The following is a 14908-nucleotide window of genomic DNA, read 5'->3' as shown; positions in this document are numbered from 1 at the left end:
CCCTTATTTCTCCTGAGGAAACCTTATTTACATTAAAATCACCACCCACAATTCGCTTAGGGAAACAAAAACTATAAACAACATATAACTCATCCTAGAAAAAAGACCAAAAAGTGGATCTAGAAGACTGGGAGCAGAAGTGACCGCGACTAACCCGTCTTTTACATCTAACAAAATCGAAAGGGAAAAAACCCTACAAGGTTATCAACATCCTTATTTCAGCTGACCTCATTCTTTGACCTTGCAATTCTACCTACAAAAACCGAAAAAGAAAAGCATTTCACTCTTCACAAAAAAAATAGGAGCAGTCTATATGTGATAATGTTCTTCTGCAGTATGCACTTGGAATTATGTATTTAAGCTATTTTAGGAGCCTTAGTATCTAGTTGTTTCTTAACAAGTCTTCTTGGTAGGTGTTATTGTTGACTTGTTGTGCTGCAGAAAGTTATCTCGTGATTTTTGAGATAGCAGAATGTTTGGTCTGTAAGAGACTTTGGCCATGCCAGATTCCAATGCTATGCCCTCATTATAATACATAGAGAACATACAATCTATTGGATGTTTGCAGAACCAAAACTGTAATTGTCCTATCCTATTCTTGAAATATAACAGTACTTTAATTTTTCAGGTCATGGGGAGCAAGACAAAGATATTTATTGTTTTGGAGTTCGTTACTGGGGGAGAGCTTTTTGATAAAATTGTAAGTTAGCAAACTCTATGCTAGTCCTATTTTCAATAACTGTTTTTCCTTATTGAATATATGGGTGCAAGAGTGTTATTCCAAATGATAAAAAATTTAAATTAGAGATCACGAGTGTAGTCTCTGCTTTCTTCTTGAGAACAACTGTATTATAAAACTCATGCCATCTAATCATAATTTGTTATAACTAGATTCCTTATTCTCTATTTTTTATTGCCTCATCCCATGTGAATGTGTAATTTAGCATTGAAGTATCCTTCAAAGAGCCTATATACCTAAACATTTAAGTTGTAAGGTGAGGCTCCGAGAATGGTACCCAACATGCCCCTGCATGCCAAATCCCATTGGTGTTTCAAGAGTGGAGCAAGCACAATCTTGCCATTCTTTGTGCTGAAATTTTAATTTTAATTGGAAGAATGGGGTGGTGAGGACCAAACTCTAGATTTTTTGGTCAAGAGGCTTTGATACCATGTTAGATCACAACTTTATCTAAAAGCTTATGCTGTCAGGATTTAGGCCAACAATTTATTGATCCTTAATACATATGCAGCCCATTTGCTCATGGAAAGATAAAGAAATGATAAATTACACCTAATAGGTGGTATAAAATAAATGCTGGCAAAAAGAATAGAACCTGGGACCTTGTGGCAATGTTGCCCTTTTCGCGTCAAAGAACCAAATTGCCTAAAAGCTTAAGCTGTTAGGTGAGGCCTTGGGAATGGCTTTTAATATCTCTGACAATATCTTTTTTTTGAATGGAAGGTAAACAATGGACGGATGCGAGAGGATGATGCACGTAAATATTTTCAGCAGCTTATTAATGCTGTTGATTATTGCCACAGCAGGGGTGTTTTCCACAGAGACTTGAAGGTATTTGTATTGTTCTTGCATACCGCAGACCATCAATATGAATTTTCCTAATATATTAGTCATGCTGGATTTCATCAAAGCTTCGTTTCTTTGATTTTCTTGGTTAATGGCAGCCAGAAAACTTGCTTTTGGATGCTTATGGAAACCTTAAAGTTTCTGATTTTGGGTTGAGTGCACTGTCCCAACAAGTCAGGGTAATCATGTTATTATAATTTCTAAATGTACCAAGCCCTGGTTTTGCATTTCTACATTCATTTCTCTTTAATTGTTGAAGTTGTTTGATGCCGTTGAATATCCTGCCATGTGAAAGTTTGGTGGCAAAAGAAATAGAAAAATCATGTTTGTGTAATATAGCCATTACAGCTCCTATTTTTAAATGTAAGTTGTTTCCATTGGAAGCATGATAGAGAAGGAATTCGTAGTGGCTATGCATTCATTTACGCATATTTCATTGCCAAATGTGAATGATTTAGAAGGAAGCATGATTTAGAAGGAACTTGTAGTGTCTATGTATTCATTTATGCATATTTTGTTGCCAAATGTGAATGATTTAGGAGGGGTAATGTGATGCAAACAGGAGTAGGAATAGAATAAAAATTCCCAAATAAAGCTGACATTTTAGATATTATTTTAACGACCTTGTTTGATTCAAATAACTACTCGATCCTCAAAATAGTAAAGAGATTATTGCTGTGAATTTCAGTCCAGCAAATAGGGCAATTTATAGGCACAACAACAACTTTGTCCTCATATCAGTACCCAAATCCAATAAAAGATGATACTTTGCAGAGAATTAAGAAAACAATCAAGAAATATCAAGACGAAGGTGAGATCAACTTCTATTTTAAGTTATAGGTGCAAGCACCTCAAATTCATGTTAGATGTGAACAACTATGTGTTTTGGAACTGCTTCAGAATGTTAATTGTTAAAGCTTGACATAAATCATTGGCCCTCAACCTAACAAGTTAAGCTTTTAGGTAAAGTGGTAAACTACATGGTATCAGAGCTAGTTACCAGGAGATCCCAGTTTCTAGTCTTGTTGCCTGCATTTATTGTGTGGTGTTTAAAAATTATTTTGTTCTTGTAATGGGTGTTATCTATCATGTGTTTATCTCTCCACGTGCTGTCAGACTGCACATGTGGGGGAGTGTTAAAGCTTGACATACATTGTTGGCCCACAATTGAATAGCTTAAGCTTTTAGGTAAAGTGGTAAACTAACAATAATGAATAGGGGTGTTTCATTGGTTGGATTGGGCCCAAAATTTCAACTGAACCAACCTCATTGGTTTAGTGAAAATCCAATCTTAAGTCAACCCTATATGGTTTGGTTCAGTTTACTTATCGGATGGGTTGGGTTGGGCTGGTGGTTTAGGTTTTTTTTGAAGAAGAAAAATTGACAGAAAAAAATAGAGGTTTTGGGGCATGATAAAATAAGTCAACTTGAAAACACTAGTGAAAAAGTGTCATGAAGCTAACATTCAGTTTGGGTTGGGTCCGGTGCGTTGCACATTCAACTCGTACTAATCCATATATTCAGATTATACATGCATTTTTTTTTAATGATAACAGAAGGTTTACTAGATAGAGAAAAAGAAGTTACAACGAAAGAGGACAAGAAGTCCAGCCTGAAACAATAAAATAAAATAAAAAGATAAAAATTAAAAGGAAAAATGAAAATTAACAACTGAACAAAGAACCCTCCCTTCAATCCTTTTCCTTCATATTCCCCTGAATTTTTCAAGTTAGCCAACTCCCTTTGACCCTTTTTAACTCTATTTTTGCGCCCATCAAGACACACTTCATTTCCCCTAGGAACACAAAGCTTTAAATCCAGTTTATCCATGAGATCTTGAACTTCAAAATTCTTCCCTGAAATCTCCTCCACTGGTGTTGGTAAATACTGTCCTTGCGCTGCAGCTCATTATCCAAATCATCATTCTCAAATAAAGAGATCCCCTCCAATCCATCCAAAGGGGATGGGTGTATATATGATTATCCCCTAGACCATCACTGGCCTCAAAAACATATCCATATTGTTCCCTATTTCATCTAATAGTAAACCCTCACCACAGTCAAACTTTCTTAGATCATCATTTTTATTATCTGATAAAATCCCCACTTTCAACACCTACTTTCCTTTGCTAACCCCATCACAAGAATTGCCCGTCTTTTTCTTAACTTTTATGTCTTCCATAATAACTAAATCTCCTTCTAAATTCCTCTTTAAGATCTTTGGCACTACCTCACTAGAGTGCTCTTTTTTTTTCTTCAAATGATTTTTCATATCTACACCCACCTGCACAAACTTCCAACGAGAATAAACCTTGGAGCCCTTAAATCCATTTGCCTTATGGACTGAGGCATCATATATCCTACCCAAAACACCATCTCCATAGTAGACCTTTGATGCAGCATCCTCTTGCTCCAAAACACCATCATCAACCAAAAATCCGAAGTTGTTTGAAACAAAACTTCCTTCATTGCTTCTTTCTCTTTAACCGTTCCAGTATTGTTGCTTCTTTATGATGAATATGGCAATCCCTTTTGGCCAATGCTTTGACACTGAACATAGCAAGGTATGGTTTGTATCCGGAATCTTCTTGGAAGTGAGCTTACTTGTGATGTCCCTTGTATGTCTACACCGATTAATGGGATAATTTTGGATTTGAAATGCAGGAAACTCCTTATCTTCCTCAATCTGGCCTCCAACTTATGGTAACTGTTACTCAAGCCAAGAGGATCCTTTCATAACAGCTTCAGACAAGTGCTCTCTTTTTGATCCATCACTCCCAGCTATCCTAGCCAAACTTCTTTTGTCTTTTGAAACTCCATTGGGAGGAACCTCTTCGGCGCTAATTGAACACTGAATAGTTCCTTGAACCTTTAAATCAATCTCTTGTACCTAGTTTACATTATTCAAACGATGGGTCTTTCTAAACGAATGGTCCATATGGAATAACCCAACTTAGAAGAAACTTTTTTTGTTTCCAAAAGATGGCCCAATTAATTTTTCCCAAGACTGTGGGCCTGTTTAATAAGTTGGCCCAACTTAGTTGAAAAAGAAACTACTCCTTTTTCAATTACATGGCCTAGGTCCAAGGTGAAAACTAAGCTTCTCAGCCCAATATTCTTTGTCTCGCCTTCCCCAAGCAGAACCCTAGTTGCTTCTACTAGTTTCCATGCTCATTTCAAAACCCTAGATATATGGATTGTGTGAACATTCTTCTCTAATCGAATAACTGTGGTTCTGGTTGATTAACGACAACTTCTGCTGACTTCGAAAGCTGAGCCTTGTTCAATTGAACCACACCACCACATGTACAACACCTATCTTCCTTGTTGGCCGCAATAACTCAACCTCTAGAGAGAGCTTGATGATCGTGACCCTCGCCTCCATCTATATTGTCTTCTAGCACGACCTACCTCCGTGATCTAAAATGTGGCTTACCTTCTGCAATTATTTTACCCACATATTTTTGTAACTCCTTTGCCAGGTTATAGAAAACACTGGTGAATCTTTGCCATCCCTCTCCTTTTGTGCCACCAGGAATGAACATAGAAAACCTTCTACAATTCCAACACAACGCTAACTCTAGAAACTTTCCCACCTTCGTCCACCTAATTGCCAGCTAATAGTTTGTAAAAACCTTGTGAAAACTCTGAAAACCCCTCTCCATCTAACCAAAAACCAACAACCCTTCGACGAACTGCGAAAACCTCTTCTGATAACCTCAGCCATCTGTTGCAAATAACATTCTTCTTGACCAAGAGAGAGATGAGCTCCCTTACCCTTGTCCAATCACAAACTGAAGGATTTTCCTTCAATCTAGAACTTGGCTCGTTGTATACCCTAGACCAAACTTCATTGCAACAAATACACGATAGAGTTATACATACATTAGACCTGCTGATTGGCCTACATGCAGTTTGAAATTGATTTTTTGGGTTGGGTTGGGTTGGGTTGGTTCAGTTTGGGTGGATCTTTAAACATCCCTAGTAACAATGGCTTTCTTCTAGTGTCTCATGCCCTAAACAACAATGGAGGGACTAGTTGGCATTGCAAGGTCAAATCCTCAAAACCCAAGCCTTTAATCTTCACAACCCTAGCTGGTTTGGAGCTAGGATCTATAGAGAAATCTTCTGAAAAGACAAAAGCAAAATCCTTTTGGAGAAGTCGCGGTAGGCTGTTACTTATACCAACCCCAAGGCTTCCAAGAGAAGCTAATTCTTATTTTGCATAGAACCCTCTCTAAAACCACCTATCTTTTAAAGCCCCACAAAAAATAAGTCCCATTTGAAAAGTACGCCCTTAATATTACAGAAGGGCCCCAAAATATACTAAAGGCAGAAGAAACCCCAAAATTTAGAACATCAACAACAACAACAATGAGAACAAGCCTTAAGTCCCACTAGGTGGGGTCGGCTACATGAATCCTTTTATGCCAATTCACCCGATTGAGAGCTTTTTCCTCCTCTAGCTTAAGACCTATTAAATCCTTCCTCACTACCCCATTCTAGGTTATTTTATTTCTATCCCTACCCCTTCTAATACCATAAACAATAACTAACTCACTTCTCACTGGTGCACTACTAGGCTTGTGTTTCAAATGCCCAAACCACCACCTAAGCTACCCTTCCTTTATCTTTTGTTTGACTGGTGCCATGCCTAGTTTATTGTTTATATGTTCATTCTGTAATTTATCTTTTAATGTTATATCACTCATCCACTTTAATATTCACATTTCTGCAACTTTTACTTTTTGTACATGTTGTTTCTTAGTTTCTCGACATTCTAATCCATAAAGCATGGCTGGCCTTATAGCCATCTTCTAAAACTTTCCTTTTAATTTTAAGGATATTCTACGATCACACAACATGCATAATGCACTTCTCCATTTTGCTCAATCTGTTTTAACTCTATGTATTACATCCTCTTCAATTTCCCCTTCTCCTTGTATAATAGATCCAAGATACCGAAATCTATTAGTGCTATTAATTTCTTGATTATCAAGTTTAATCTTCTCTCCAATACTCCTCCTTACGCTACTGAAATTACATTTCATACATTCTATCTTATTCCTACTTATCTTGAGACCTTTGGACTCTAAACAACTCTTCAAAGTTCTAACTTAGATTCCATACTGCTACTACTATCATCAATCAAGACAATATATTTTGCTAGCAAGATTAACGAAGAGATCTCATTTTGGATATTCCTAGTGAGTTCATTAACCACTAAAGCAAAAAGATAAGGACTCAAAGTAGAATCTTGATATACGCCTACTGTGATTGAAAATTTTCTAGATCGCCCTCCTATTGTCCTAATGCTAGTCGTTCATCTATCAAACATATCCCTAACGACCTTAGTATATCTTCTGCAAATTCCCTTCTTTTCTAAAACCCACCAAAGAACTTCCCTTACGTACTTGTAGGCTTTCTCTAGGTCAATAAACACCATATGCAAATGCTAATTCATTCTCTAAAACTCTCATTTCTAATCTTATTCTTTATTTAATTACCCTTTCCCTAGTTTCATTGTATGACTTATAATCTTAATTCCCCGATAGTTAGTACAATTTTGAATATCGCCTTTTTTTTTGTATAAAGGTATTTAATATGCTTTTCCTCCATTCCTACGACATTTTCTTGGTTTTTATAATAGTGTTGAATAGATAAGTTAACCATATACTTCTTTTGTCCCCTAAACATTTCCAAACTTCAATTGATATGTTATTTGGTCCTACGATTTCTCGCTTTTCATTTTCTTTAAAGCCATCTTAACTCCAAGGACTCTAATTTTGCGAATAAATCTCCTATTTTTAGTACTCTCAATTATCACTTCCATGCTTAAGCTTTCAGTTTGGTTTTCATTTAATAACAAAAGAATTTCATTGATAGAATAGGAGTGCACAAGGAGAGAGTAAAGCATCTCCTTTCAAAATTTTGAGTAACCCTAGGAAAATAAAGAAAGATAAAACAAAAGGAACATTAGAAACAACCTAAAAAATCAGCAGGCCTTATCATTTCAACAAGGAAAGCCAATTATGCTGAGCATCTAAAAAACGCATCTTCTTGAAGTTCCCATTACCCACACACCAAAGAGAAGCCAAATGTTGAATCTTTTCCCAAACCAATAAAAGAGACAACATCTTTCCAGAAAAAATGCGCATGTTTCATTCCATCCACATACCACAATTTACAGCAAATAAGGCACAAATCCATAACTCTTTACCCTCCTTTTTCCTGCCAAAACTAACAAACTGAATTTCCAAAAACTCCTCCAGTGTCTTTGGGCAAATCTAGCATTCCCTAAAATAATTAAATAACTTGTTCGAAATCCTCCAGGAAAAATGACAATGTAAAAAAAATGCAAAGCAGTTTCAGAGCAATTAAAATGAAGTACACATGTCTAGAGATGGAGCCTTCAAAGGTCTTCTAATATGTAGCAAGTTATCAGTGTTATTCCTATTAAACACAGCGAGCCAGATAAAGGCTTTGATTTTAGAGGGTACTTTGGCCTTTCAGACAGTTTTATAGAGAGGAAACGGAAAACCAGAGCTAGTAAAAAACTCACAAAAAGATTTGCAGGAATAAAACCCTGAGGGATCCAAGGACATGAACGACTATCTTCTTCATTGATTATGTCATTATCGTTCTCGTCCATTATACATTTTTATGTTACCTAAATCTTTGCATTTTTTTTTCTCTAGCTCTAGCAAGTTTATAAATGTCTCTTTCTTCGTCTTTTGTATCTAGTCTAGTATATAAAGCAATGTTTTAAAAGGCTAAGGCGTAAGGCGGGGCGCTCTAACCCTTAAGAGGTGAGGTGTAAGCCTTAAGGCGTTGGGGCATAAGCCTTTTGAGATTTTATTTTTAGATAAAAATATGTAAATAAGTTATATATTTTAATAATAAAGAAAAAATTAAGAAAATCACAAATATAATGTAAATAAAAAAAATCAAATATAATTTGCAAACTATTTGTTGGCCATTTAAAAAAAAAATTGCTTAAATTCATTACATAAATTATGACAAGAGATAGCTATAACATTACAAAGTTCAAATTATTTTTCCAGACCTAAGATACAACTCAATTTTTTTGAAAAGGTTGAGGTTCAAGAGTTTTAGAAATCAACTTATGTTATAACATTCTTTTTATATAAACATGGAATCAATATTTTCTAGCCAAATCTTACTTGAGAATTGCACACCCAAAATGCGTAACTCTCAAGTGAAAAGGCGCAAAAGGCGTGCCTTTTTGTACAAATGCGTAAGCTTCAGTGTGTAATGCGTTAGCCTTTTTGGGATTTGGTATTTTAGATTGAGCCTCAAGGTGTTTTAGGCATGTGTCACGAGCTAAGCTTGTTCAGGGCATTATGCTTGCCTATGACTGCTTATCTCGTGTGCTTAGGATGGGTTTCCATCATGTACATACTAGTGTAGGGTTATTTTCTGCTAGTAGAGTCTTTTTAAGCCAAATAAGACAGTATGACTCCTCTGTCACTTTGATGTTTCCTAGTGCCAGGATGATAATTACATAAAAACCTCTTTAGGGGAGGGTGAGTGTTCATCAGTCATTGTAAAACTCACTAGCAATTGTCAACGTGCTTAGCCTACTTGCCTCCGTCGCTATGTACACCATGTCAACGGAGGATTTGTTAATGAATTACGTTTGCTTCAATGTTTACTGCTTGCTTGCCACAGCTTTCATGAATTGATTACTGTTTCTGCTGCTATCTGAATGAATGTTAATGAAAGTGCGTCGTGGATGAATGTTGGTCAACGATAGGCTGGCTAGTTAAACAAGAGTGCTTTAGCTAGCGCCGCACGGTCCTTCACAAGGGTATGAAAATAGTCGGACCGTGACATTTGGTATCAGAGCCAAGTCGGTGACACTTGGTGAGAGCCCAAGGTTGAGCTGTTACGTGAATTCGATTGCCTTCGTTGTTGGATTTGGGAAGTTTTGGTAAGTGACCATGGCACCAAACACTGCTGAGAGGATCAGCATGCTGGAAGCACAGGTTGAGACAACAACCAACACTATGGCCGCGGAGGTGGCCCAGATGAGAGAACTTGTTGATGAGATGATGGGATCACAAAAACATCAAGCAGCTTTGATAGGCGACATGTCAGAGGACTTTTGCCACACAGTTGAAACTTTGCAATCGCGGATGGCTGATCTGGATGCTAAGGTGAATCTGATGGTTCTTGTTATGGGGAACTCCAACACTCCGGGAGTTAGCAAGACCAAGGTGCCAGAACCCAGGACGTATGGGAGTGCCCGAGATGCCAAGGAGTTAGAGAACTTCTTGTTTGATGTGGAGTAGTACTTTCGCGTTGTGAAGATGGCCTCAGAACAGGCAAAGGTGGATACTGCGACCATGTACTTGGTTGGTGATGCCAAACTGTGGTGCGTACCAAGTATAGAGAAATTGAAAATGGAAGCTGTGTAATTGATAGTTGGGCAGACTTGAAGAGAGAACTCAAGGCTCAATTCTTTCCTGAGAATGTTGAGTATAATGCAAGGAGAAAACTGAGAGATCTCAAGCATACGGGGTCGATCAGTGAATATGTGAAACAATTTTTTGCTTTAATGTTGGATATTCAGGATATGTTGGAGAAGGACAAGTTGTTCTATTTTCTAGAGGGGATGAAACCGTGGGCAAGAACTGAACTTCATAGGCAAAGGGTTCAAGACATGTCAACTGCACAAGTGGCGGCAGAACGCTTGAGTGACTACGTTGGTGATGATACCGTTTCGTCCAAACGGTTTGGCGGAGAGGGAAACAATGGAAAGTCTTTCAAGAACGGCAAACCCAAGAGTGGGGGAGCCGACTCTAAATCATCAACCTCAAAGGAAGCTTCGTCGTCTCAAGGGTTCAACACACCCAATGGAAAGGGGAAGAGTAAAATTTCGTGCTACTTGTGTAGTGGGCCTCATAGAGTTTTTGAGTGCCCTCACAAAGCATCACTTAATGCTTTACAGGCTTCCATTGCAGAGCAGGCAGTGGAAGACGATGGGGAAGAGGATGATGCCTCGAGGGTGGGTTTAGTGCGGCTGGTGAGCGCATTGGAAAAGTAGGAAAAAACACCAAAAGTTACACGAGCAAAAGGGTTAATGTTTGTGGACTTGAGGATAAATGGGAAGAGTACTCGCGCTATGGTGGATACGGGGGCTACTCATAATTTTGTTTCGCAGTTGGAAGCATGGAGACCCAACTTATCCTTAGAGAAGGATACAGGACGCATGAAAGCAGTTAACTATATAGCCCAGCCTACTCTGGGAGTAGCCAAGCAAGTTACTGTGAAGCTTGGACAGTGGGAAGGTCATGCGAATTTCACAGCGATGCCATTGGATGACTTTCTAGTCATTCTAGGAATGGAGTTCCTAAGGGGGACGAGGGCAGTGTTGATGCCTTCGGCTGGTTCCCTGTGTTTGATGGGAGATCACTCGTGCATGGTGCAAGTCGTTGCAACGAAAAGAGACCACAGGAAGTCCCTTTCAGCCATACAACTCAATGAGGGATTGGGTCAGGGTAAGCAGACACATCTAGCCACGGTGGTGGTAGACAAAAAAGTAGGCCAAGAGCGGGAGCCTACGACCATCCAAGCGGTGTTGGTTGAGTATAAGGAGGTGTTGTCGGATAAGCTGCCTCAGAATTTGCCTTCACGACGGACTGTGGAGGATGAGATCGAGTTGTTATCAGGAGTGAAACCACCTACTAAAGGGCCATGTTGGATTGTGCCTCGAGAGATAGTAGAGTTGGGGAAGCAACTTGATGAATTGGAAGCGAGATGTGTTTGCCCTTCCAAAACACTGTTAGGAGCATCGGTGTTGTTTCAGAGGAAACATGAAGAGCATCTACGAAAGGTGTTCAACAAGTTGAGGGGAAACAGTCTGGATGTGAAGAAGGAGAATTTCTCTTTCGCTTGGCGAAGCAACAAATTCCTTGGTCAAGTGGTTGAACAAGGTTGTATCCGGAGGGGTATGGAGAAGGTAAGGATGATTCAAGAACGGAACATCCCCACGACAGTGAAGGAGTGGCGTTCCTTTCTTGGCCTTACTAAATACTGCAGGAAGTTTCTTGAGGGGTATTCACGGAGAATGACTCCAATGACAGGACTACTGGGGAGGTATTATTGGCCGCACACACAGGATGATGTGGTTGATTATACCAAAACTTGTCTCACTTGCCAACAAGACAAGGGGGAGGGGGAGAAGTATGGTACTTTCATGGTCGCACCAAAGTACCGTTCCTTGTGACTGTTGTGAAATATTGGGGTGTTCCCCAAGTTATTATTTATGACTGAGACTTATGTTCACTGACAACTTCTTGACAGAATTTTTCAGGATATTCAGGTCACATATTGACATCTCTTCAAATTCTCACCGACAGACAGACAGACAGATGAAGAGATTCAGAGAGCTGCTAGATGAGTACTTGGGCCATTGTGTCAACGGCAACCAGAAGAATGACGTACAACTACTTGATGTGGCTCCATTCTGTGGCAACGCCCAAAGGTGCTCAACAACCAACAAGAGCCCTTTTGAGCTTGTTATAGGCCAGCTGCAGCTGTTACCTCACATAGTGGGTGAGTCGTACAGACGAAAGAGTCCCAGGGCGTACATTTTCACCAGTGAAGGGAGACAGAATGCAGAGTTTGCCCAAGCCTATCTGGGGAAAGCTTCTGAGCAGATGAAGAAGTGGGCAGATAAGGGGAGAAGACCGTAGTTTCATGTCAGCTACCTTAAGCCATTCAACGCCAACACCAATGACCTGAGCAGAAGTTAGTCCAATAGAGCAAAGTTGAAGACTGTGCAACCTGACAGACATGACATTGAAGAGATCCTTGCAGACAGAAAGTTCACATCCTCAAGGAAGAAGTGGCAGAAGTTCCTAGTGAAGTGGAAATGCCTTGATGACAAAGAAATCAGCTGGATTTTTGCGGAAGATATTTAACCGCTCATGGACAAATTTGAAGTGTACCTACCGCCAAAAGTCTACGAGGACGTCGACCGCATAAGTGGGGGAGAATGTCACGAGCTAAGCTTGTTCAGGACATTATACTTGCCTATGACCGCTTATCTCGTGTGCTTAGGATGAGTTTCCATCATGTAAATACTAGTGTAGGGTTATTTTCTGCTAGTAGAGTCTTTGTAAGCCAAATAAGGCAGTATGACTCCTTGGTCACTTTGATGTTTCCTAGTGCCAGGATGATAATTACATAAGAACCTCTTTAGGGGAGGGTGAGTGTTCATTAGTCATTGTAAAACTCACTAGCAATTGTCAACGTGCTTAGCCTACTTGCCTCCCTCGCTAAGTACACCATGTCAACGGAGGATTTGTTAATGAATTACGTTCGCTTCAATGTTTACTACTTGCTTGCCACGGCTTTCATGAATTGATTACTGTTTCCGCTGCTATCTGAATGAATGTTAATGAAAGTGCGTCGTAGATGAATGTTGGTAAACGATAGGATGGCTAGTTAAACAAGAGTGCTTTGGCTAGCGCCGCATGGTCCTTCACAAGGGTGTGAAAATAGTCGGACCGTGACAAATGCGTAAGCTTCGATTTGTAATGCGTTAGCCTTTTTGGGATTTGGTATTTTAGATTGCGCCTCAAGGCGTTTTAGGCATGCCTTGCCTTAAGGCAAGCCTCAAGTCGAACCTTGATTAAGCCTTTTAAAACATTGATATAAAGTATCATAAGCTCTCTGATTAGCTTCGCTAGTAGCCTTTTTTGCATTTTTTTCTTGCCTCTTTATGCTTTTCAAGATTTTCTATATTTCTACAACTTAACCATATTTTATACTAGTTTCTTTTTATCTTTATGGCTTTTTGGACATCTTGATCCTACCACCAACTTCCTTTACTGCTTTAGTATCTTCCTCTAGATTCACCTAAAACCTCTTCTGCTATTTGAGCTTGATATACATTGTTGGTCCACAACCTAACAACTTAAGGTTCTAGGTAAAGCTGTATTATAGCATGGTATAAAAGTTGGTTACAAGGAGGTCCTAGGTTTTAGCTTGTTGCTCGCATTTATTGTATGGTGTTTAAAATTTTTTTGCATTCCTTGTAATGGGTGTTGTTTTTTGTGTGTTTATCTCTCCATGTGCTCTCGAGTGGCACGTGCCCCGGGGGGGGGGGGGGAACATAAATTGTTAGCCTACAACTTAGTAGCTTAACCTTTTAGGTAAGGTGGTATTCTAACACTATCTTTATGATAGAGTTAGCCATTGTATTCCACAGTGTTCGCCTCTACCTTATCCCTTATTGTCCATTCACTCTCTTTAATCATTTTATCTTTAAATTTTACTATATTTTTGCTCCATCACCTAGTCCTCTTACATTGATTTATGTTGCTTTTCTCTTTCATTGTTTGGTATGTATATATATAATACTAGGACTCTATGTTGTGTAGTCAAACTTTCACTTAGAATAATTGTACAATCTTTACATGATAGACAATCTCCCTTCCTAGTTAGGAAGAAACCTATTTGGCTTTTAGTTTGCCCACTCTTGAAAGTTATTAAATGTTTGTATCTTTTTATAAAGCAGGTATTCAATATAACCAAATTGTAGGACTGGCAAAATCTAAAATTGTATTACCAAACCCATTTTTATCTCTTATGTCCATGACCTCCATGTATCCTCTCATAACCTCTATTGTCCTTTGCAATCTGTCCGTTCAAATCAACACCTATAATTGTCGTTTTAGACATTGGTCCCCTTGGGTAGTACTATCCATATCCTCCCAAAATTGGCTTTTTAGGTTTTCAGCTAAGCCTATTTGGGAAGCATACACACTAATGAGATTTACTATCTCTAGGCCTAGAGGCTAGAGCTATCTCGATTTTATGAGCTTGTTCCTTATTCTTTTAATATCCCACCCTGTTTTTATGTTTCTCTTTTCTAGTGTACCAAAGTTTAAATCCTGATTTCTTAATTTCTCTAGTTTTCTCCCTGCCCATTTCATCTCTTGAAGGCAGATTAATTTTTTTTTTTTTTTTGATAATGAAAGAAGTATATTAGGAAAGAGAATGTACAATCATAGGAAGGATATTAGATCCTCAAAAAGAAAAGGGGAAAAAGAAAATGCAAAAACAGGAAAAAAGCAAAAAAATAAAGTAAAAATAAAAAAAATTTAAAAATAATAACTACTTCAATCAGCCAAGAAAACGGCTCTTTAATCCCTTTCCATCATGGTTCACGGAACATTTCAAATTAGTTAATTCCCTCTGAGCCTTCTTCACCTTAGATTTGCCACTGTAAAACCTAACTTTCTTTCTTTCTTGACTAGACAACATGAGGCCCAAGTCATCCAACAAACTC

General features: G+C 38.6%; 1 protein-coding gene across 10 annotated transcripts in view; it reads left to right on the top strand.

Moving 5' to 3' along the window:
• Positions 1–14908, top strand: part of LOC131147962 (CBL-interacting protein kinase 32) — an 89391-nt gene that overhangs the window by 29555 nt on the left and 44928 nt on the right. For all 10 annotated transcript variants that reach the window (XM_058097650.1, XM_058097647.1, XM_058097649.1 and 7 more), the window contains 3 exons: positions 629–700; positions 1463–1570; positions 1684–1764. In XM_058097650.1, coding sequence (XP_057953633.1) covers positions 629–700; positions 1463–1570; positions 1684–1764 — 261 coding nt within the window. The remainder of the gene's footprint in view (positions 1–628; positions 701–1462; positions 1571–1683; positions 1765–14908) is intronic.

Source organism: Malania oleifera, chromosome 2 (assembly GCF_029873635.1).
Source record: "Malania oleifera isolate guangnan ecotype guangnan chromosome 2, ASM2987363v1, whole genome shotgun sequence".
NCBI classification, from domain to species: domain Eukaryota; kingdom Viridiplantae; phylum Streptophyta; class Magnoliopsida; order Santalales; family Ximeniaceae; genus Malania; species Malania oleifera.
Note: the sequence above shows the minus strand (reverse complement) of the source record. Positions and strands in the feature narration are given on the sequence as shown.